Here is a 24189-nt window from a genome sequence, read left to right as displayed (position 1 = left end):
TGTGCTTAGTGGGACTATCATTTGTGCTTAGTGGGACTATCAACAGGACAATGACCCAACACACCTCCAGGCTGCGTAAGGGCTATTTGACCAAGGAGAGTGATGGAGTGCTGCATCAGATGATCTGGCCTCCACAATCACCCGACCTCAACCCAATTGAGATGGTTTGGGATGAGTTGGACTGCAGAGTGAAGGAAAAGCAGCCAACAAGTGCTCAGCATATGTGGGGACGACTTCAAGACTGTTGGAAAAGCATTCCAGTTGAAGCTGGTTGAGAGAATGCTAAGTGTCATCTGTCTTCAAGGCAAAGTGTGGCTATTTGAAGAATCTCAAATATAAAATATATTTTGATTTGTTTAACACTTTTTTGGTTACTACATGATTCCATACGTGCTCTTTCATAGTTTTGATGTCTTCACTATTATTCTACAATGTAGAAAATATTAAAAATAAATAAAAACCCTAGAACGAGTAGGTGTGTCTAAACAAGAAGCAAACAGAACAAACAAATAAGCAATAGATATAAATACAAAATATGAATATTTGAGAAGTACATACATATTGATGTCTCTGAGCACTCTTGGTCAAATATCACTGGCAGACACTGTAGCAGAGTGTATGCCAGAGTACTACAGTTGAGACATGGTTGAGTTTTGGTTAATGTCCATGTTATGAATTTGTTTATCACTTGTAACTCCTTAATCAAAAGCCAATAGGTATAATGTTATAATGTTAAAATGTTAATTGAAATGGGCTGATAATAAGTCAGGATCATGCGTATGACAAGTCTTATAATGCATTATTTTTATGAAAACATAATTATCCCTGTTGGCTTTGAATAAACTGTCAGACTGACTGAGATGAATAACCTTTTCAAATATAAAAATTCACCAAAAATCTCCAAACTGAACACTTATGTTTTGTTAAGACATCAATGAAACTTGCAATCTTATTTACATTCAAGCAGTCTTCTTAAAGAAAACACAATTTAATTCATAGGCGTGCCAATACCATACACTACATTAAACAAGATGGGAACACTCATTTATAGTTTAATTTTGTATAAATTATACATTTTTAAAAGTACCAAACTTTCTTTGCTACAATTCACTTTGGCTTCTCTATCTGAGACAATCTGACAGCCATTTGTAATTTTTGCCTTTCTTTTTCCGTGCATCATTAGTTGAATTGAGTTGAACTTTTGATGGATACGTAATGTGTTGTTGATGCGTTTCATCCGTCCGTCTGTCTGTATGTGTGTGTGTGTGCTGGCCCAGGGGTACTGGCCCTAAGTTTGGCTCTCCAGCAGTGCTCGGTGGATCTCCTGGAAGGAAGGCCTCTCCTTGGTGTTCCTCCTCCAACAATTCAGCATGATCTTATACACAGAGTCAGGACACAGCACTGGCTGGGGAAGGTAGACCTACAACACATAGACAATCAGGTACAACACAGTAGAACATAGGCAGGTAGATGTACAGCAAAAGAGAGTGAGTCACGGTGAGTGTGTGTGTGCGTGTTTCTCTCACCTGGCGTTTCTGGTCCCTGAAGAATTCGCCAGTGTTCTCTATGACCTGTTCGTCAGTCAGCTGGGAGTAAGGCTGCTCGTTACAGAAGGTCAGGGTCTCCCACAGCGTCACCCCAAATGCCCACACGTCACTGGCTGTGGTGAACTTTCCCTGGGAGTGAAGAGGCAGAACAACAGACATTAGGTTACGTAAGTTATTGATTTCTATGGCTTAAAAAGGGGCTAGTTCAACTGATAACCAAAACCTTCATTCACTGGCCCATTACAGTAAACAAAAGCGATTTAATGTTTTATCAGGGATTGTTATAACTGGAGTGCAATGTAGTCAGGTTAATAATGTGAATGGTCTGATAGCCAGTGGCCTCATTCCATGAAGTAAACTGAGGTATCTACACTATGTATGACCATCAGGGGGGCACCACGTCTCACCAGTTTCCATCCATCCCTCCCTCCCTCCTCACCAGCAGTATGCTCTCCCAGGACATCCATCGTATAGGCAACACGGCCCGGCCCTGGATGCGGTAGTAGTCTCCGCTGTACAGGTTCCTGCTCATGCCAAAGTCAGCGATCTTGATGGTGTAGTTCTTCCCCACCAGACAGTTCCTCGTGGCCAGGTCTCTGTGGACAAAGTTGAGCGAGGAGAGGTACCTCATCCCTGAGGCAATCTGAGTGGCCATGTAGCACAGGTTACTGTAGCTGGAGCAGAGAAGAGAAAGAGAGGAGAGTTGACACCGGCTGGAATGCGGTTTTAACCAATCAGCATTCAGGATTAGACCCACCTGTTGTATAATATCATCACATAACCTTGTAAATGTGTAAATACAAACTGTAATACAAAACATCTTCTTACATCACATTTCTACATGTTCTCCTCCGTTTGGCACCGCATCAATGTACTGTATCATAAAGCATGATACATTTTTACAGTTTTGGCATGTCAAAGGGTGAAAATGCCATATGGTGTAACTGTCCGAGGTTGAATTTAAACAACAAAAGTATTGTGAATTGGTGTAATTCATAACAAAAATTGTAATATTTAACTTTGGCACACATTTGAAAAACACATATCCTATGTTGCAACCAACCATAAAATGCATTTTTGGCTACATAAATAGTTTTTTCTTAAAGGGTCATGATATGACATCAATGCATACTTTGTAGTAGACCCTTCAATTCAGCAGAAAGTTAATCAAATCTGCCACAAATGCTGAAAAATGTAACATCTCTATCATCTGTCATGACAAGGGATCATTTTAAATGTCATATGATACAACCACTAAAAAACTATTAAAATGGTGTATAATTGAAAAAATATATATTATCTGTTATTAAAGATTAAAACTGCCTCGTGACAACCTTTGAGAGTAGAGTTAAAAGCAACTGTCTCAATTATGTCTGTTTTCAGTCACACACCTACCTAGAATAACGATGTCATTTCATTTGCATAGCCAGGTAAACAGAACAGGGGACAAGATATCTTGCAGTGACAGACTTACTGGAGGCAATTTAGGAGAATTTAGAGGTCGCATTATCCATTCTGATAGCTGGGCTTATTAGCTATACCATTATACAGGTTGCTGTGGATAAAATTACTATCGGTAGTCTTTAGTTTTCTAGATTATTGTGATAAAGTATATTCACCAGCTATTTTAGCTAGCTTGCTCAGCTTATAGGCTTAACAGCTTGCATATTAACTCATGTTTTCTAGCTGGTTTGGTTCAGGGGTGGAAATGGGCCGAAACCCTCAGTTCTCTGATCTCCTTTGTGCTTGTGGCTACAACCAAATGAAAAAATGCCCTCCAAGCTGCTAGATGCCATGTGTTAGGCAATAGTGTAGGGTAATCTGCATTCAAATATATATTTGGAAATAAACTATAAAAGTCTCAATCATTTCAGATTTGTAGTCACATGAGGTGAACTAAACCCCATTTGATAAAATCTATGTGCGGTATAAATCTGTAGAAATGTCAGTCATAATTTCTCCCTAGAACAACATGCACATGCCAAATAAATGTTTAGTATGTGTATGTATGCCTTAAGATGTGCTTGATTACTTCAGTAGCTTTCCAAGCCTGCCCTCTGGAATTAAAGGGACAATCTGGATTTGGTACAACATATTTGATCATTTTGATCTCATGGATGGTCATTCATTGCCTTCATAGCTCCGTCTATGAATTTGAGAGTTGTTACATTTTTCCATCTGCAGCCCATAGCTGTTGACTAAAGTGCTGCTTTGTTGTTGTATGAATCCCAGATTTCCCCTTTAGACCTGGCTCGTAGCGTTACAGACAACGTGGTGAAACTTCTACTATGCATTCCCAAATGCTTCCAGTTACAGAAATATTGTTTCCCCCCACCAACATAGAACAACAATCTCATTCATACAGGACAAAATTATTTTTGAAAGTGTTTGTGTGTTTTTTTTCTTTACAGGAACTTCTATATAGACAGTTCCCCCAAAATCAGTTTAACCAGTGAGAACTACAATATGGCTGCATGCAAGATATCACTAATTTGCATTTCTCAATGTGAATGCATCTGAAATAGTCTCTAAATCAGGGTTCGTCAACTAGGTTTGGCTTCAGGCCAAATTTCTTCTGAGCTAATAGTCGACGGGCCAGGACATAATTAGTATATAATATTAGCAATTATAATTGTCCAACACTACAAATTGAACAACATTTTTAACACATCTGATTTGTACATAATAAATTCAGTGACAATAACAATAATTTTGATCTGATTACGCTCATGGAATCACCATGTCTCTATTCAATTATTATTTTTGTCTATTTCTCTATGCATTGATTGGTGGGGAAAAGCAGGACTATGTAGCCCACTGTAGGCTACACTTCTTTTTTAACATCAACATTGGTTCAGAACAATTAGCTTGCAAGCAAGGGAAAATGTTGCTCTCAAAAAAGGTGGATAATCAAAATGGAAGTTTCAGGATAGAATGTACAGAGAGATATGCGTTCATTTTACCACATTTTCCCAATGCCAAGCCAGTGTGTCTTATTTGCAATGAAAATGTTGCTGCAAATAATTCAATCTCGGACGTCATTATGAATCTAAGCATGGAACTTTCAAAGTAGCTTGAAATGTTAACTGCAAGCTACCCACACACGCACAGCTTTTCTGGCTGACATATTCTGTCACTTAAACGGGTAAGAGGGAAAACAGTCGTGGACAAGGTGGAAAAACTTGAGGCCTTTACTGGGAAGCTTGAGTTGTTCGATTTGGACAGAGGGGCCAGGCCGCTGCATTGTCACAGAGGTGATGGAAAATTACATCAAGCAGCTGAGGGACAACTTCTCCACCAGATTTGAAGACTACAGCATGCCCAAGGATATCATTGCGTTTGTACGTGATCCTCTCACAGTCTGCCCAGGTGGAGAATGATCCTCCCTTGCTAAGAAAACGACACCCTTGCTGGATGAGGCCGCAATTCAAACTGAGCTGATTGAATTCCAGACGTCGAGCCAAATCAGGGATGCGCTCAGGGGTGCCCAGTTCTTGAGTGCATTTTGGGTGGCATGCTCACAGGAATACAGCACAATAAAGAAATTTGCGCTAATTTTATGCGCTAACAATGTTTGGATCGACTTACACCTGCGAGTCCTCATTTTCCTCTTTGAACGCAATATAGACTCAGCTTTCACATAAGTCAATCGAGGATTGCCTGCACATCAAAATCACATCCATCTCACCCGACACACCCACACTCCCCCCTCCCCTCACCCTTACCTGACGGTGGGTGCGTTGCTGATGAGCGCTAGCTGTCCTTCAGGTTCATGGCGGGACAGGAACTGGTTGAGGTCTCCATTCTCCATGTACTCTGTGATCATGCAGAGGGGGTCACTGCAGATACACACGGCCAGCAGACGGATTATGTTAGGGTCCTTCAGACGAGACATGATCTTAATCTCCTTCAGGAAGTCGTTCCTGATGATAACGTAGGAACACAGACAAGGGCAGAGGTTAGAAGTCAGAGGGGAGACTGTGAGAGCTTTGATTCATATATGGGAATATATCTCACAACACACACATTCAAAATGTGTACTGGTGCTGGAAGAATCACTCAAAAAACATGTCTATGTGGACAGTACATTTGGGAGCAGCATGTGCAGACATTCACTGTATTCTCTAATCAGGCACGTGGCCCCCCTCACCTGGCGTTTTTGTTAGCGTCTGCTCTTAGCATCTTAACAGCCACCAGTACTGGCTGGTTGTCACTGATGTCGAAGGAGAAATCCTCATCCATAAACTCCTGCATGCCCTCTGCCTCACACAGGTGGACCTGTAGGGGGACGAAACATGAAGGCTCTGATCAACACACTACATCTAATGGTCACTAACGATGGTTCTAAAGAGCCACAAAAGTTGTGAAAGCTTTTTCTCGAGCTTAAATCACCAGATTAATCTATTCAATGACCCTGATCAATGTTCTTTATCTCAGAAGGGCATAAGAAATTAGTTTAATTGATGTAATGTAAATCGTTCACAGAATTGATTTCTGTTTACTATGTGATGTCCAGAGAGCACAAACCTCTCCAAACTGTCCTTCGCCCAGCTTTTCTTTAAAGGTGAGCAGTTTCCTGGGGAACTCTTCCACCGCCACATCTTTCCCTGACAGCAGGTCCATGGTTAGAGCAGGGACCGCGTACGTGTTGCCCCCAGTTACGCCCTGCAGGTTGACGATGTCTGCCTCGGCGTAGTGAGGGACTCCGTCCTGGGCAAATGTTGCCGTGGGAGCCTTGGAGGCTGTCACTGCCACCACTGTGCTGGTCAATGCTGGAACCAGAGAAAAGAGTTGAAGATAAATCAGCAATATGACATGATAATACACAATAGGGTGACTTCATGCTTACAGAATGCAGACATCCAATTTTTTCAACCTCCGTAACCCAACGCTTGCACATGTCTTTTCTGGTAATTTAAACCCTGCCTTTGTGTCTACTCACCGGCCTCCTCCGAGCTGTGGGAGAACTCAGGCAGCTTGCGTATCAGTCGTGAAGGCTCCTGGTAGTCAGGGCCCAGGGGGAAGATACGCTCGTAGGTGGAGCTAGACTCCTGTTCGCTGGGTGCTGACGATGATGAAGGGTTGTTGTGGCTGTAGGCGAATGTCTCGCTCTGTAGTGACAGACTAGCAGTTAGTTCATCGTCCAGCATCCGCCGCGAGGCCTAGAATAAAGGATGCTGGGGTGAAGAGACACATCTGACCAGTCCTGATTGATCAACACATGGCAAATAGTAAGATTTGTATAATATTTTGCGTTTCCCGATAGTACCGAACAGTCACAAACTAACTTTAACATTCAAAGACATGGTGCATCAAAACGCTTTGTGGCTCAGATAAAACATGTGTGAACAGGCGGGATCTCTCACCTTCTCCAGCATCTTTTGCCAGACCTGCCTCCAGAGGATGATGACGATGATGGCAACGAGGATGAAGATGATGGCCACCAGGCAGCCAATCAGAATTCTGGTGTTGCTGTCGTCTATTTTGTGGGTGGGGTCATCCCCTGGGGAGGGGATGGGGGAAGACACCATTCGATTGGATGATAGAATTAACCTCTACAGGATTGGTGGGTCCCCTCGGGACGGTTGAGCTACTGTAGGCTAATGCAATTAGCATGAGGTTGTAAGTAACAAGAACATTTCCCAGGACATAGACATATCTGATATTGGCAGAAAGCTTAAATTCTTCTTAATCTAACTGCACTGTCCAATTTACAGCAGCTATTACAAGTGAAAGAATACCATGCTATTATTTGAGGAGAGTGTACAGCTATGAACTTAAAAAGTTATTAATAAACCAATTAGGCACATTTGGGCAGTCTTGATACAACATTTTGAACAGAAATGCAATGGTTCATTGGATCAGTCTAAACTTTGCACGTACACTGCTGTCATCTAGTGGCCAAAATCTAAATTGCACCTGGGCTGGAATAATACACAATGGCCTTTCTCATGCATTTTCAAGACAGTACACCAAAAATATGCATGGTTTTTTCTTTGTATTATCTTTTACCAGAACTAATTTGTTATATTCTCCTACATTCATTTCACATCTCCTTTTAAATGGTATCAAGAATATGCATATCTTTGCTTCAGGTCCTGAGCTACAGGCAGTTAGATTTGGGTATGTAATTTTAGGCGAAAATTGAAAAAAAAGGGTCCGATCTTAAAGCAAGAAGTGGGTTTTTGCCACAGCCATTGCTCACGGGTGGGAGTGTGTGGTAAAAGAGGTAAAAACTGATAAAGCGCGTTTGCAATGCATGTGTAGTGGGAACTGACCTGGTTGAGTGCTGGTGGGGGGGCCACTGCCAGTCTTGGGCGGAGCCAGGGTAGTATTGTACATGGCTGTGTCTGGAAGAGAATAGACAGACGTAAATCACAACAAAGCACTGATAATACTTTACAGATGAATATTCAAACCAAACAAGGTGTGTTTTCTCTACAGCACATGATTTGGAGGTGATCTCAGGTGTGTGTGTATGTGTAAACATTTACCTGACTGGAAGGTGATTTCGCTAAACATCATCCAGGTGTCAGCGAAGTAGAAATGGCACTTCATAGCACTGGCCATGTGATTGGCCAGAGAGACAGTGATGAATCGGGCGCTGGGATTGACGTCGTCAACCACAGGGCTGAAGGAAAGGGGCGTGGCCTCCCAGTCAGCCTCGGAACGGAAGTAACACACCACCTGGCGGAATGCCTTGATATGCCGGGTGAACATGTTGTTACAGTGCACCTAGAGACAGAGAGAGATGGGGGAGCAAGAGGGGAATACGTTATGAAGAGTGAAATCTGTGAAAATGTGGTCTGGTGATTGGAAAAAACTGTAATGCCTGTTATTTGGGAATAAAAAAGACCAACTCCCCTTACACACACTGTAAATAACCGCTGGGAGATAACAGCCCCTGACACCCACACCCACCCAGCCACCCACCCACCCACCCACCCACACCTTCATGGTGGTGAAGTTGCGTGTGCGGTCGAACTCGAACATGATCTCCACGTATCCGTTGGGGAAGCTCTCGTTGGTCCAACCTACGTAGTCGTAGCCAGGCCACACATTGTAGACGTGGCTGTGGGTGAAGTCATCTAATCCACACATTCCATCAGTCAGCTGGCCCAGGCCCTCCGTCATACTGGAGATGGAGAAGAAAGAGAGAAGAGGAGATAAAGATAGAGCTCAGAGTTCGAGGATTGTGAGGTAGTCAAAATACAAACTAAAAATGTGTTTTTTGGGGTGAACCAGAGAGTGACTGTGTGAACTATCCTTAAGGAGACCTGACAACGTGTAAACAACTACTTGACAACTTTGCTTGACACACAATAATTGCTATTTTCATGTTTAATTACCAAGTATTTATTTTAAAACGCACAATATTCATTTTGTGAAAGGGAAGCTTGACAGAAACTATTCAGCTATCTGTTTGTTCAACTTCCCTCCACCCACCACTAGGTGGCAGCATCATGTTTTCCACATTCAACATCTCATCTTGGCAGTGGTATCAAAACCTTAGCCATTTTCTCTTCTCAGACTACATTCACAGACTCAAACTCAGAGAGAGAGGGAGAGAAAGAGAAGCAGAGAGAGAAAGAGAGATAGACAGACTTCTATAGCAGAGACAAACTGAGGGCAGCGTCATGGAGGAAATTATTCAGCACACAGTGACTCAAACACCAACACAGAAAGGCAGCAAGGATACCCACATAATCATTTATGTTCTCAAGAAGTCAAGTTTAAGTCCAAAGACACTGACTCAAACTCTCCCACGCGTTCATGCACCAGAAGCCATGTGTGGGTGTAATTGTCTCTGTGTGTGTTCGTAACACTCCAGCGCATTACTGTGCAGAGAAGCATGCTTGTGTGTGTGTATGTATGTGTGTGTGTGTATGTGTGTGTGTATGCGTGACAAAACCACAGTGACCCATGCCTTTGCGCTGTCTACATCCTGCTGTAACTACAGCAACCAGGCAATAACGGGGCCAGCGTGGAACCACAACTCCGAGATTGGTGAAGGAAGGACAAAAGGAGGAGAGGAAGAACTAAGGAGGAGGTTGGATAAACCGAGAGAGAGGAGGGATACTTTAAGACAGGCAGAATGAAAAGGAGAAAGAAATAAGGACAAGGAGATGAAGAAAAAGAGAAAGGAGGAAGAGCAAGATGATGAGGGAGGATGAAAAGTAGGAGCGATGCACACCCACCTATAGATGACGGCTCCGTCGTACACCGAATCGTTGAAGTGGACAGGCTGGCCCTCAAGACTCATCTGTTCTCCTGCTGGAGCGTTGTAGGACACCAGACCGTCTGACAGAGAGAGGGACTCTGTATTAGCCTACTGAGCTGAAACCTAAGCACTGTTTGCCGAACTCTATGTAAAGGATGTCACGCTGTTTCTTAGCGTGTACAACTTCCTCCTGATTCCACTCACACTGAAGCTCGAACCCAGGACCTCTGCCTTGCTAGCACACGTGACCGCCCTCCTGAAGCGTCTTACCAGTCGGCGCCATGTGAAAGGCTAGCAATTCGGCGGCGCAAGTGGCGACACTTCAGGCTGAGGAGTAAGTTTCACACATCCCCATGTGCTACATCTGTCTAACTATGGTTCACAATTGGGAGCTCCTCCACCTCTCCCTCTCTCCTCCCCCCTGTCTTACCGAGCCATTCACAGCCGTAGAGCTCCACCCTCATGCAGACGTTCATAGAGTGGTCTGAGACGGGCATGAACCTCACGAAGCGGGCGATGATCGGAGGCTCCAGGTCCTTCAGCATGATGTCATATGCATTCCTGTTCCCCTCAATGACCTATAGCCATGTCACCCACAGATAATAATCAATCAATCAATTAGCCTAAATAATAAGCAATAACTCACACATTCCAGTTCCCTTAACCACCTAGATCGCCATCACAAATCACCAGTAGCACCTTTACCAATCAATATTTTATGATCAACATTTTTATATTCCTGTCCCTGTCAACCAATAATCAACTTCATCAATAATCAATAACTGATTGATTACCTGTTCGCCTTGCCTGTTCCTCCAGGAGATCCAGCGGCTGCCGTCACGGCTGTATTTGATCTTGTACATCTGGGCGAACTCGTTGCCGATGCCCCCTGCGTGGCGGCCCTGGGTGCCCACCAGGGTGATGAAGTGGAGGGAACGCAGGTCTATCTGGAGGAACTCCTTCAGGCTGTCTGGTTCCACCGTTCTCTCTGGACACCACGCACCATCACCCTCCTCAAAGTCCAACCTGGGAGAGGGAGGAGAGGAGTGGGGAAGTAGGAGGAGAGTGAGGAGAGAGGAAGATAACGCATAGAAAAAAAGGAGAGTGAGAATGAGCGAAAGGGAGGCAGGAGAAAACAGAGAGAGAGAGAGGGGGTGGAGGGAAAGGAGAGGTGAGTGGAAAGTGAGTGTGGTGGCTGGATGTCAGTTCATACAGCCTATTAAACAAACACCTTTGTCGTAAATGAATGTGAAAGTGTTCATTTAGGGCTGAGCTGGCAAGGGAGAGGGGAAGCTAGGTCACAATAAAAATAACATAGATTATGTTCCTTACACTGAGTGCAGGCCACCCACACTCTCCCAACACGCACACATATGCACACACAGATTCACTCTCTCTCTCTCGGTTTCTTTCTCTCTTGTTCTTTCTAGGCTTATCCACAACAAGCTGAGAGCGGGAATTGATGCGCAGTTTATTGAAAACACACACGAACACACGCTACTGAAAACTTTTGTGTGTGAGTGCATACGAGTGTACATGCGAGTTCATGTGTGTAGTTCTGGGGGCGGATGTATGTGTCCAGTCTACTAAATTGAAATTCAAATGTATGTATGTATACACTGAGTGTACAAACCATTAGGAACACATGCTCTTTCCATGACATAGACTGGCCAGGTGAATCCAGGTGAAAGATATGATCCCTTATTGATGTCACTTATTAAATCCACTTCAATCAGTGTAGATGAAAGGGAGGAGACAGATTAAGGAAGGATTTTTAAGCCTTGAGACAAATGAGACACAGATTGTGTATGTGTGTCATTCAGAGGGTGAATAGGCAAGACAAAAGATTGAAGTGCCTTTGAACGGGGTATGGTAGTAGGTGCCAGGCGCACTGGTTTGTGTCAAGAACTGCAACGCTGCTGAGTTTTTCACGCTCAACAGTTTCCCGTGTGTATCAAGAATGGTCCACCACCCAAAGGACATCCAGCCAACTGAACACAACTGTGGGAACAATTGAAGTTAACATGGGCCAGCATCCCTGTGGAACACTTGACACCTTGTAGAGTCCATGCCCTGACGAATTGAGGCTGTTCTGAGTGCAAAAGTGGGTGCAACTCAATATTATGTTTTGTACACTCAGTGTGTGTGTGTGTGTGTGTGTGTGTGTGTGTGTGTGTGTGTGTGTGTGTGTGTGCGTGTACATTACCTGCCGTATCTAGCAGCAGTCGACTCAGACCACTGACTGGAGGCTGAGATGTCTTCATCCTGAATCTGCCCTCCTGACATCCCCAGAGGGTACCGACACACACCTACAACACAAGGCAGCTTTTAGTACACACACATGCAAACACACAGTCATGCACATACCCACACACACACCCCCAAACATGCGCTCAAGTATGAACAACCCGTTAATGAAACAATGTAAAGCATAGACATTAGCTCAAGGAGCTACCACAGGCAAAGTTACTCGTCACGCGAGCACGGTTCACAGGACCACCTGCACTACACCAAGGTGTGTGGTGGTAACTCTTACTGAGGTCTCAGACATAAACACACAGTCTGTATTGACCTGGATTATGTGTCTAATCTCCTCCACCTGGTGCCATGGTTTTAAATACTATATACTGGGTTTTAATCATAACTCCCCCAGCCCAGCCCAGCCAGACCAACCACAGTGGTGGTGTCTATAAACTATAGACCTTCAGACATTAACCATTATTATGAATTATTATAAACCACAGACATACAACCCTCCTACTCCATTCCTCTAAAATCAAATTTCGAGTCATCACAATCTGAAATTGAGAGGGAGGTGGGCGTTTAGTCAGGGTGGGCACAAAAACACATCCCCTCTCCCCAGCACTAAGAGTGTGGTTGCTTTATTGAAATAAAGAGCAGGGATCCGTTCAACCTCTCTGCCAGCGCAAACATAAGGGGTAGTGAGGTGTGTGTTTTAGAGAATACCCCCTTGCTCCTGTGTGGTCTTTCCCCTGTAGCAGAGTGGAGCGATCAAAGTTAACTGTGGGCGTTTGAACATTTCATCCTGTTTCACTGCGATCCGCTGGGCAAGCGGGTAACTACTTGGGAAATAGAAGAGATGGTATCTTTTAACTTTTACAAGCCTGAAATAGAATTTCTTTACTTTGTTGCTGTTTCTGGAAGTAAAAATATTAGGTGATTTTCCATCAATATTAGCCCAGGGCTGGGAGTTTATGGACTATTTATTGAGGTTTATAATAATCACTGGCCATATCATTGCTTCAACGGTCTTCACTACTCAGTAAGAAAACTGATGCTAACCATTAACTTGGAGACAACTGAACCAATGACTTCTCTGCTTTCCGGCTAAACACTTCCCCAAACTATCTGAATGTGTGTGTGTGTATACCGTAGTTTCTACAGTGTGTGTGGTAGCACAGTGTCATGCTGGTCAGTATGAATGGCAGAGGAAGTACAAGGGAACACTTGGAGAGAGAGATAGAGAGCCTGAGAGACAGAGAAACAGACAGAGATACAGAAAGACAAAGGGACAGAGAGAGAGAAATACCTGTATGTTTGTGTGTGTTTATACTGAAGTGTACAGAGTGTGTGATATCTTGGGGTCAGGCTGGTCCCATGGAGTGGAGGAGGAAGTGCAGGCCAGGGAGACTCTCCCTTCAGCATGGCCCCTCAGCTCACTTTTTTATCCTTTCTTTCTTTCTGTCCTCCTTCCCTCTTCCAAATGTTTGCTTAAAAATCAATATGGGGAAACCTCTCAGGGTTCGTCCTGGCAGTGACGGTGAGACTCACTCCAGAAACAGATCCGTCCCAAAACAAAAAACTATTCCAGATGTGAGACTACCTTCTCCTCCGCACCTCCTCCTTTCCTCCCTCCCATTCTCCTCTCTTTATCTTCTCCTGTCCTCCCTCCCCCATCTCCCGCCTCCTTCATGCTTAGACAGACATGTCAGCCATAATCATCACACACTTTTCATATTTTCAGTCTATTAGTGGTACCCTTGGTAACATAATTGCAATCAAATGTGATAACATCTGCAATTCCTCCAATAATAATGTCAGTTTTGATTCATGTGTTGTATTCGGGAACATTTCATTGGCTCTCCAGGCAATTCTAAGACTCCATATGCGAGCAGTGAGGAAAACATCCATAAAATGTTTTACAACAATTTACTAAACTCTGGTTAATTAATAAAGATGAAATCAAATTGATTCACACTGTAGATTATAATACAGTGTGCACAGTACTCGTTTGCACAGATCTGTGCACGTGATGAAAATGCTGTGCTTAAAGGTCGACTTTGGGCAAAACCCCCAAAATAACAGCTTTAAACTGTACAACAATGCACCACCATACCAAGTCATTTAATGCTTTAAAAAAAGATGAATAAGATATTTGGCTACAGAAGTGCCATTTCTTATCTATTTCTACAGCTTCCATCCAAAAACAAATCCTGTGAAATGACGTCAACACATACTGGAGGTGTTATGGGCTAGCTATAGTGGCTAACTTAGCTAACGAACTAGCTACGTCAATTGCGGAGCACATGACCAGAATGACAAATCGATGAAGCACCGAAGACACAGCACATTTCTGTTTGGAAATTGAGAAAGAGGCAGAGTTGGACCATTTTTCATGCCGAAAGTCAACCTTTAATATATGAGTGGTGGAAGTTGGGCTTGTTGACCATAGTGCAGGTGTAGGATCTTAATTTGATCACCCTGTAGCAGGACACCTTTCCTGCAATGCAGGACATTTCTAACTTGTATTGTATTTGAGGTTTAAAAAGGCTTCTGAAGTTTGCAGTTTCTACTTTTTCAGAATTGATTTTCCTTTACGAAAAATACATCAACCCCATCAAAAATAATCCACATAATAATTGACATTTCCTGTTGCTGCAGGATTATTTTCCTGCTGTAGCAAACTGGCTCAAATTGATCCTACATCTGTAATTCACCACTGATCTATGAGTGAGAGGAGAAACATGAGTCCATTCACATACAGGTGTACACTGCAAACAGAGGCAGGGAGAAAGAGAACCAGAGAGAAAGAGAGAAAAATAGGGTGAGACTCGGCCTGACTTTGCATGCATTCACAGAGCAATTGATTGTTGTTTTCAGACTAGAGTAACTGAAAAATCACAACATTATTTACTTGATATTTAATGAATGAAGCGTGTCATATTAGTGTCATAGCAGGACACAAATACAACAGAATGAAACTCCGAACAATCACATTATGTGGGATTCACTTGGTACAAAAAGAAAACTGTTCCATAATAAGGTAATTTTCCATTAACTACAGCCAGACAGATCCATTGGCTCAGCCCAGAGACAATAGAGGAGAAAGCAGAGAAAGAATCTGTAATTGCCTTGGATGTAATTGGTGAAAATAAGTCATTATCAGTGGCTCAGACCACATCCTAAACTAAAGCACGCAATAAAGGAGGAGAGAGAGCGAGAGAGAGGCGTTTTTCAGTGCGCCGGATGAACGTCTCTCCTAAATGTTGGTTTGTGGGGTGTTTATCTAGCTTACCCTCAGGGGTTACCCATGGGGCACTTGTGAGGACCAACAATTGATTTCCATTCAAAATTCTATTTTCCCTAAACCCTAACCCTTAACTTAAACCCAAACCCTAATTCCTAACCCTAATTCTAACCCTTAACCTAACCCCTTAGCCTAAAATGGCCTTTTTATAAGTGAGGACCATCTAAATGTCCTCTCATTTCTGAATTTGATTTGGTTTACTATTCTTGTGAGGCCTTCCTTGTACTCACAAGTATAGTAAAATGTGTACACATACACACCATCTAAAAATAAAATATCACCTCTGAAAAGGTGGAAAAATACCAGCCCTGTGTGGAGCGAGAAAGAGAAAAAAAAACATGTTTTTATTTTTACCTACATCAGATAGGTGCAGTGAAATGTGTTGTTTTACAGAGTCAGCCATAGTAGTACGACACACCTGGAGCAAATTAGGGTTTTTCACCTTGTCAGTACGGGTATTCAAATCAGCAACCTTTTGGTTACTGGCCCAACGCTCTAACCACTAGGCTACCTGCTGCCCAAATATAGAAAGAGAGAGCTGGACGAACCCTCTCACATCCATATTGGCACATACTCTTACAGGTCACACACGTAAGCACACACACACACCGATCCAGCTCCAAGTGGCTTCTTTCCCTCTCTCACCCCTTTTTCTTCTCTGTGCTCGTGCTCTGGCCAGTGAAAGGCAGGCTTGTTTCATAGTGTTTGCTGTCTAACCACAGGCTCCAAACACACACACACACACACACACACACACACACACACACACACACACACACACACACACACACACACACACACACACACACACACACACACACTCACACACACACACACACACACACACACACACACACACACACACACACACACACACACACACACACACACACACACACACACAGTACTCTGATTTTATACTCAATGTTGTCCTTGGCCATCTTGTGTAAACTGTCTCATAGCCTTTCCATTGTAATATTTTGAGAACAATATCTTCATCGCAATGGCTGTACCCAGCCTTAAATCACGGGACGATCTGACCTTGGTGGGAGTTTATTTTTGGGTGTGTGTTGTGCATGCAGAGTCTGTGGTTAATGCATTCCAGACATACTGACAGCAGGAAAGTATATTGAAATGGGCTTCCCATGTGTATTTGCTGGGATTGTTGATTACTCAGAAGTGGTGGAGTGCAGAGTACTAATGCACCCGAACATGGCCAAAGTTAATTTAAATTCATGCAACAAAATGTTCTAAATCCCAAATATCCCCCATTGTGGAGGATAATTTTGCTGACGGCGAGTGAGAGAGAAGTCTTAATTATTTCCAGATTTCAAATCCTCTAAACTGGGCAAAGATTCTCTGAAACACCCGAGAATGGATGAGGGAATTGTGCGTCTGTCTGTCCCTTGTCACTCTACAGTTTTGCTATGAGTCTCGTTGACTCAATCACAGGTCTTACTGTGTCTAAATATCATTTTGCTGCAAGGATGGAGAGGAAAAAAACAGAAGGCAGGAAATATGCATAGCTGAATTTAGTAGCACTGAGATGCATGGTGATGCCAACTTTCCCCTGTTTAAAATTCCTGGGCAGTGCAGTTATACCATCTCTGTCTTTCCCATTTCCATTCTGAGTGGGCGACATGCTTTCACTGTAGAGTAGGAGCCATAGAGACTGGAATAAGCCTGGAGTAGAGATAGATGGAGAAACAGAGGTGGATTCAGGTTGGGATAAGATTGGACTGTTGATCAAGTAATAAGGGTAGACTAAAGCTGTACACTGTCAAGCTGACCACTCTGCTGTATATCCGGAGCACATCTCATAAACCCGGTCAGAGACTTCTAGCAACAGAGATGACGAGATGTAGACAGGCCTGAAAACAACCACAGCACCCACCACTTCACTGCTCTGTCCCATTGGAGAGAACACCCATTTTGTATAAACCTTCTCTCTCTCTCTCTCTGTCTGCCAATATAGCAACATGCTAGTCTTAAAGATCAGCCACACTGTAGGCTGTAAAATACACGCATGAATGGAGAGAAGGGTGTGTCTCAGGCTCTTCAGAGGAGGAAGGGGAGGACCATCCCCCTCAGTGAATTTCTTAAAAATAAAAATGGTAAAACATTGAAAAAAGTAATCATTTTTAGATAAAACTATACTAAATATAATCACATGTAACCAAATAATTGATTAAAACACACTATTTTGCAATAAAGGTCTACAGTAGCCTCGACAGCACTCAGGGTAGCACCAGGTATAGCCGGATGGTTCTCACCCCCTTCCATAGACTTACACAGTAATTATGACAACTTCAGGGGGACGTCCTCCAACCTATCAGAGCTCTTGCAGCATGAACTGATATGTTGTCAACCCAATCAAAGGATGAGAGAATTAATATAGTAGTGAAATCATAAAATGTGGTGAGTAGTTGACTCAAAGAGAGAGAAAGACAATAGTTGAACAGTTTTGAACAAAGAGAAGCAAGAGAGATTGTCATTTTTTTCAGTTTCACTTAGGCCTACTTAGCTAGCAAATGCAACTAGCCAGTTAAGCCTACTCAAACACCCTGTTCAAACAGAGGGATGCTATGATAGCTAGCTGGCTTTGACTATCCAACGCAACACTGGAACTCTTCTAAGTCATTGTAAGCTTTTGGTTTTACTACAGTGCATTTGGAAAGTATTCAGACCCCTTGACTTTTTCCACATTTTGTTACATTTACAGCCTTATTCTAAAATTGATTAAATAAAACAATATCCTCATTAATCTACACACAGTACCCCATTAATGACAAAGCGAAAACTGTTTTTGGACATTTCTACAAACCATTTAACAATGTGTTAATGCAGTGTCAATACACTGCACCTATGTAACTACCATGCAAATGCATATGGTTTTGGAACCTTAAGTGAAGTGATAGTGTGCTACCACACTACCAGGAAGAAGGGTGAAGAGTGCAATATGGACTGTAAAGAGTTAAAGCTGGAATCCTTAATGGTGAAACTTCCACCAAACAGGACAACGACCCAAACCACACAGCCAAGACAACGCAGGAGTGGTTTCAGGACAAGTCTCTGAATGTCCTTGAGTGGCCCAGCCAGAGCCTGAACTTGAACCCAATGAAACATCTCTGGAGAGAGCTGAAAATAGCTGTGCAGCAACGTTCCCCATCCAACCGGACAGAGTTTGCGAGAATCTGCAGAGAAGAATGGGAGAAACTGCACAAATACAGGTGTGCCAAGCTTGTAGCGTCATTCCCAAGAAGATTTGAGGCTGTAATCGCTGCTTCCACAAAGTACTGAGTAAAGGGTCTGAATACTTATGTAAATGGAATATTTTCGTTTATATTTTGAATACATTTGCAAACATTTCAAAAAAACAGTTTTTGCTTTGTCATTATGGGATATTGTGTGTAGATTTATGAAGATATAAAAAAAAGAATGTTTAGAAGAAGGCTGTAATGTAGCAAAATGTGGAAAGAGTCATGACAGCCATCCAATACGCTGCAATAGAAATAACGCCAGGCTCATGAAAAGAAATCGTCCTCACTCGTCCCTCATTTTAAACGGCACTTGCCGCCACTGGTGTGTCCAGTGTGTCCAGTGTGTGTGTGTATGTGTCTGTCACTCTACTGTTAAAGACGTTGAAGTTTTGATGTGTGTTCATGAAAGTCCATGAAAATAAATTGTTGTTTCCCTGCACCAAGCCACAGAAAATAAAAGTTTACAGCATATGTAACATAGCCTTTGTTTGCTTCGAGGCACCCCAGACAATTTTGTGAGAAATGTTCTGGTGTGTTTGTAGTTTGCCTGGAGCAGGCTTTAATTAAAAAGCAATGTTAATGTGGAGAACTGACTCTACAATTATCTCCCCCTCTCTCAGAGTAGACTGCCACAGCTGTAAAATACCACACACACACACACACAGTCTTGTACAGCTAACCTTGCGGGGACACGCAATTCAGTCCCATTCAAAATCCTATTTTCCCGAACCCCTAACCCTAAACTTAACCCTAACCCGTACTCTTACCCTAACCTTAAACCTAGCTCCTCACCCTAACCCTATAACTAACCTTTGCTCCTAACCCTAATTCTAACCTTAACCCAAAACCCCATTGAAATAACATTTTACCTTGTAGAGACCAACAAAATGTCCGCAGTTGGTCATATTTTTGTTATTTTACTATTCTTGTGGGGACTTCTATTTACACACACACACACACACACACACACACACACACACACACACACACACACACACACACACACACACACACACAGAGTTTGGCCTTGTGCCCTGCTCTTTTATCCAATTATAAACCTCTATTTAATGACAACAGCTCTATAATGTTGTCATACATACTATAGTCCCAAGTCATTGTATTTATCAGGAGTTGACTCAGAGTTTCTCTCTGTTGCCTACTGGTTGTCAGTGATCCGTCTCTGCTCAACAAACGTTGTCTCTGTTTCCTTGTAAAATATAATTGGTCGTCTCATTGACATCACACTTTCCCTCAGTGAAGCACCCATAGAGTGGTAAAAGTGGAGAAAACCATGGACACCAGAACAGTCCTACTCATATCAAAGAGACAGCAGTAGCAATTAAGGCCACCACATGGACAAACACACACACACACACACATACACACACACACACACACACACACACACACACACACACACACACACACACACACACACACACACACACACACACACACACACACATACACACACACACACACACACCCACACACACCCACACACACACACACACACACACACACACACACACACACACACGTACACACAGCTCCCCATACCGTTTCCATGGCAACACTCACCTGGGTTAACCTGTGAGGTGACGTCTCCTACCAGATAGAGAAGGATGAGCAACGGGAAGTGTTTGTCCCATTGGCGCTTCATCCCACACACACACACACACACACACACACACACACACACACACACACACACACACACACACACACACACACACACACACACACACACACAGAGGGTCTTCAAACCTGAAATCAATGGGAAAACAACAGACAGTCAAAATATGTCATACAAGTTGGAATATTTGGACTGTGATGAAATGAAACAAAGGTTCAAGGGTCCGTGTTTGGATCCATGTGGTATATTCAGGCAGCTGATGCGGTTTTATGTCTTTCCTCCAGGGAACCAGACCATCTGAGAGGTTCTATGGGAAAGCTGCAGCTTTTACTGGAGGAATGGTTTTCATTTGCTCAATAAAGACAATAATTGCTGTCTAAAAGTGGAATTTCCATTCATCATTACCTTAACACAAGCGAATAGCAAAGGGATATTAAAGTCAAACTGGCAGGGATAATTCAACATTACAGTAGCCAGCTCTAAGGAATAAAACTGTACATAAAACTGTACCTATACATCTAAACATCTAATAGTAAATGTGTGTGGGTGTGTTAGAGAACTTCAGACAAAAGGAGGTAGGAATAAATTCAAAGTAAGGCAGAGAGAGAGAGAGAGAGAGAGAGAGAGAGAGAGAGAGAGAGCGGAAAGAGAGAGAGAGCGAGCGAGAGAAGCAGAGTGGGCCACCACAGACATTACCACAGTGGGACTGATTATACAGCGAGACAGAGACAGGTCCAGCAGGACTCCTCTCTTCGACAGACCCAAACAGCCAATGGTCTAACCTCAAAGGAAAAGTTGATGTCTACTCACAGTGATCTTGAACAAAGCTTTTAGTAATTGACTCTAGTCTTGTGTGGTTGTCTGGCCTCCCACTTGCATAATGATTTAGTAAAAGGTGTGGGGGGGAGAGAGAGGGGGGTTGCTGCACATGGAAACTCTTTACTGTCATTCTAACTCATTGTTACATAATCACAATCAGTCTTAGTAAGTGGCTTGCTCACTGTGTCAATAGCTTGTTATGTAAGAAACACCATGCTGCATTTAAAGCATGGGAAACAAAATGGTAATGTGGTAATGTTCATTTATTACTGGAACGACTGGATCAGAATCATTAGTGGTTGTTATATCTTTGCTTATATAAAACAGTGCAATATGGACTGTACAGAGTTAAAGCTGGAATCCTTAATGGTGAAACTGCCACGTCCATTTGGGATATTACAACAACGAAGTTACTGCAGACAATGAACACTTTTTTCCCCCTTTCGGACGTCATTGCACAAGCGATAGAACAACAGAATATGTAATGCAATTTAATTTGACCACACTGCTCAACACACCTCACCTCCATTTCGTCCACAACATAAGGACAGTAACAAAGGTGCTTGGGATGGACAATGGAACACAAGCTCACATAACGGGATCGCAGAGTGCTGAAGCGCATAGCGCGAAAAAATCATCTGTCCTCAGTTGCAACACTCACTACCAAGTTCCAAACTGCCTCTGGAAGCAAGGTCAACACAAGAACGGTTCACCGGGAGCTTCATGAAATGGGTTTCCATGGCCGAGCAGCAGCACACAAGCCTAAGATCACCATGCGCAATGCCAAGTTTCGGCTGGAGCGGTGTAATGCTTGCCGCCATTGGGCTCTGGAGCAGTGGAAATTCATTCTCTGGAGTGATGAATCAGTCTTCACCATCTGGCAATCCAACAGACAGATCTGGTTTTGGCGGATGCCAGGAGAACGCTACCTGCCCCAATGCATAGCGCCACCTGTAAAGTTTGGGGCTGTTTTTCGTGGTTCGGGCTTAAGCCTTTAGTTCTAGTGAACGGAAATCTTAACGCTATAGCACACAATGACATTCTAGATGATTCTGTGCTTCCAACTTTATGGCAATGCCCCCGTGCACAAAGCCAGGTCCATACAGAAATGCTTTGTCGAGATCGGTGTGGAAGAACTTGACTGGCCTGCCCAGCAAAGTTCCCTCTAAACTATGCATGCGCGCAGTAGACAAGCAGCTCCCTGAGCCTGCCTATCAGCAGAATAAATACTGTATCAGCCCACTGAGAGAAGCACGAGATTGAACTTCACTCAACTTTCTAGAGTTTTCCCTGCTAGTTAACACTATCAACGTTTCCCTTCACTGTGGGAATTGTGATCAAAACAACGCAATATTAGCCACTTTCAATTCAACACACTGAAACCAAACAAACTATGCAATAGATTTTGTTGTAGGCAGAACGCATCGGAGTAGGATTATATAGCATTGACAAGCACAACTCAGCCCATACTCTAGTCCACACAGACCAGTTCGGAATAACCAATCAGAGCTGCAGTAGGCCAGAGCTGCAGTATGCAAACATACCAAAGTCACATATGGATCTGTGCCATTTACTTTGATCTGGACTGTGTTACAGCTGTGGTCATGAGTAGATGTTACAGCTGTGGTCATGAGTAGATGTTACAGCTGTGGTCATGAGTAGATGTTACAGCTGTGGTCATGAGTAGATGTTACAGCTGTGGTCATGAGTAGATGTTACAGCTGTGGTCATGAGTAGATGTTACAGCTGTGATCATGAGTCGCTGTTACAGCTGTGGTCATGAGTCGATGTTACAGCTGTGGTCATGAGTAGATGTTACAGCTGTGGTCATGAGTAGATGTTACAGCTGTGGTCATGAGTAGATGTTACAGCTGTGGTCATGAGTAGATGTTACAGCTGTGGTCATGAGTAGATGTTACAGCTGTGGTCATGAGTAGATATGCTTGTTTAGAGATCAGAGTGAGAGCTGCATGTAGCCCCATGTGCACGTTTTGTTCATGTCCTTTGCTAGTTAGTGAGTTATTAGCCCAGTTATAGATACTTTGTAGTCAGCAATAGGGGAGGGATTGCTTCCTACAAGAGCACAAAATATGTACATTTCTAGACATCTTTAAAAAGCAAGTCAGGTATAGAGCATTTTTTATGTCTTAAAGGGACAGTGTTGTATTTTGATACAGGCTTGAATAAGCTAAGTAGCCAATAGTGATGGGTCATTCGCGAACAAGTCTGCTCTATGAGCCTTCTCTTGTAGGTGAACGTTGGGAGCCGGCTCGCATATCAAAAGAGCCAAATCTATTTATAAAAATATAAAACAATTAAGATATGAATAATAAAAAGATTTAAATGAAAATAATTAACTAATTCAAAGAATGAAAAATAATAAATAAAATCATTTAGGCCTAAATGCTAAAAACACACACACATTCGTTCTGACTGTCTGCTCAGACTAACAGCCTCACCTGTTGTTCCTGTCAATCAGACACCTGGTGTCAACCAATGAACGAAGATGCGTGAGGGAGGGCCGAGGCAACTCACTCACAGTCACACACTTAGCAGCCGAGGAGAGAGAGGAAGGACAGCTGTGAAAACAACAACTGGAAAATTAGTCGGAAGCATAGTAGCATTTGGATGCATTTTAATAATGTAGACAATGTTAGAGCACGGTGTAGAATTTGCCAAAACCAAATCTCATATAAAGCCGGGTCTACGCACAACCTACACCGGCATATGCGAACTGTGCACCCAACTGTGAAGCTAACTGTAGTGGAGCTTCGAGAAACCAGCGGGCCTGCTAGTGATAGTGGTGGAGCCAGCATCTCCAAGTGTCCACTCAGTCGAGTAGGCCTACTCCGCGACCCACAGCAACGCAGTCTTCTATGGACCAGTTTACGCCAAAGTCTATGTCTGTAGCAAAACAAGGCCAAATTTATATGGCATTGGCTAAAATGATTTCCACCGATTTCCAACCATTTTCGATTGTGGAGGACAGAGGTTTTAGAAATGAGAGCAATAGTCTAAATCCAATGTACACAATTCCAAGCAGGAAAACCCTTTCAAAATCACTTATTCCACAACTGTACGAGAGCACACAGGCTTCAGTGCGGGAAAGAGTCCAAAAAGCTACTGCAGTTTGCCTTACCACTGACTGCTGGACATCA

General features: G+C 43.1%; 1 protein-coding gene across 3 annotated transcripts; it reads right to left on the bottom strand.

The window, feature by feature from the left end:
* Positions 1–1056: 1056 nt before the first annotated feature.
* On the bottom strand, positions 1057–20283 carry LOC115192364 (discoidin domain-containing receptor 2-like). Of its 3 annotated transcripts, none has more exons than XM_029750763.1 (16): positions 20158–20283; positions 11975–12077; positions 10563–10794; positions 10199–10346; positions 9746–9848; positions 8499–8682; positions 8042–8282; positions 7826–7897; positions 6914–7050; positions 6490–6709; positions 6075–6319; positions 5698–5825; positions 5273–5470; positions 1987–2221; positions 1527–1676; positions 1057–1420 (listed from the first exon to the last, which is right to left on the bottom strand). In XM_029750763.1, the coding sequence occupies exons 1-16, from the start codon at positions 20237–20239 to the stop codon at positions 1289–1291; spliced, it is 2610 nt and encodes an 869-aa protein (XP_029606623.1). In that variant the 5' UTR covers positions 20240–20283; the 3' UTR covers positions 1057–1288. The 3 variants fall into 3 exon arrangements, with proteins under 3 accessions (XP_029606623.1, XP_029606625.1, XP_029606624.1); XM_029750765.1 differs by having other exon boundaries at positions 6490–6658; XM_029750764.1 differs by having other exon boundaries at positions 6914–7026.
* Positions 20284–24189: the final 3906 nt, after the last annotated feature.

Source organism: Salmo trutta, chromosome 4 (genome assembly GCF_901001165.1).
Source record: "Salmo trutta chromosome 4, fSalTru1.1, whole genome shotgun sequence".
NCBI classification, from domain to species: domain Eukaryota; kingdom Metazoa; phylum Chordata; class Actinopteri; order Salmoniformes; family Salmonidae; genus Salmo; species Salmo trutta.
This window is presented reverse-complemented; position numbering and strand designations above follow the sequence as displayed.

What these genes read in the sequence shown, in the direction of transcription:
- LOC115192364 (XM_029750763.1), bottom strand. Translation starts at nt 20,239, where the DNA reads ATGAAGCGCCAATGGGACAAACACTTCCCGTTGCTCATCCTTCTCTAT. An exon ending in GACGGAGCCGTCATCTATAG is followed by an intron (nt 8,683 to 9,745) that starts GTGGGTGTGCAT and finishes CTCCATCTCCAG; the next exon opens with TATGACGGAGGGCCTGGGCC. An exon ending in CGAAATCACCTTCCAGTCAG is followed by an intron (nt 7,898 to 8,041) that starts GTAAATGTTTAC and finishes ATTCTCTTCCAG; the next exon opens with ACACAGCCATGTACAATACT.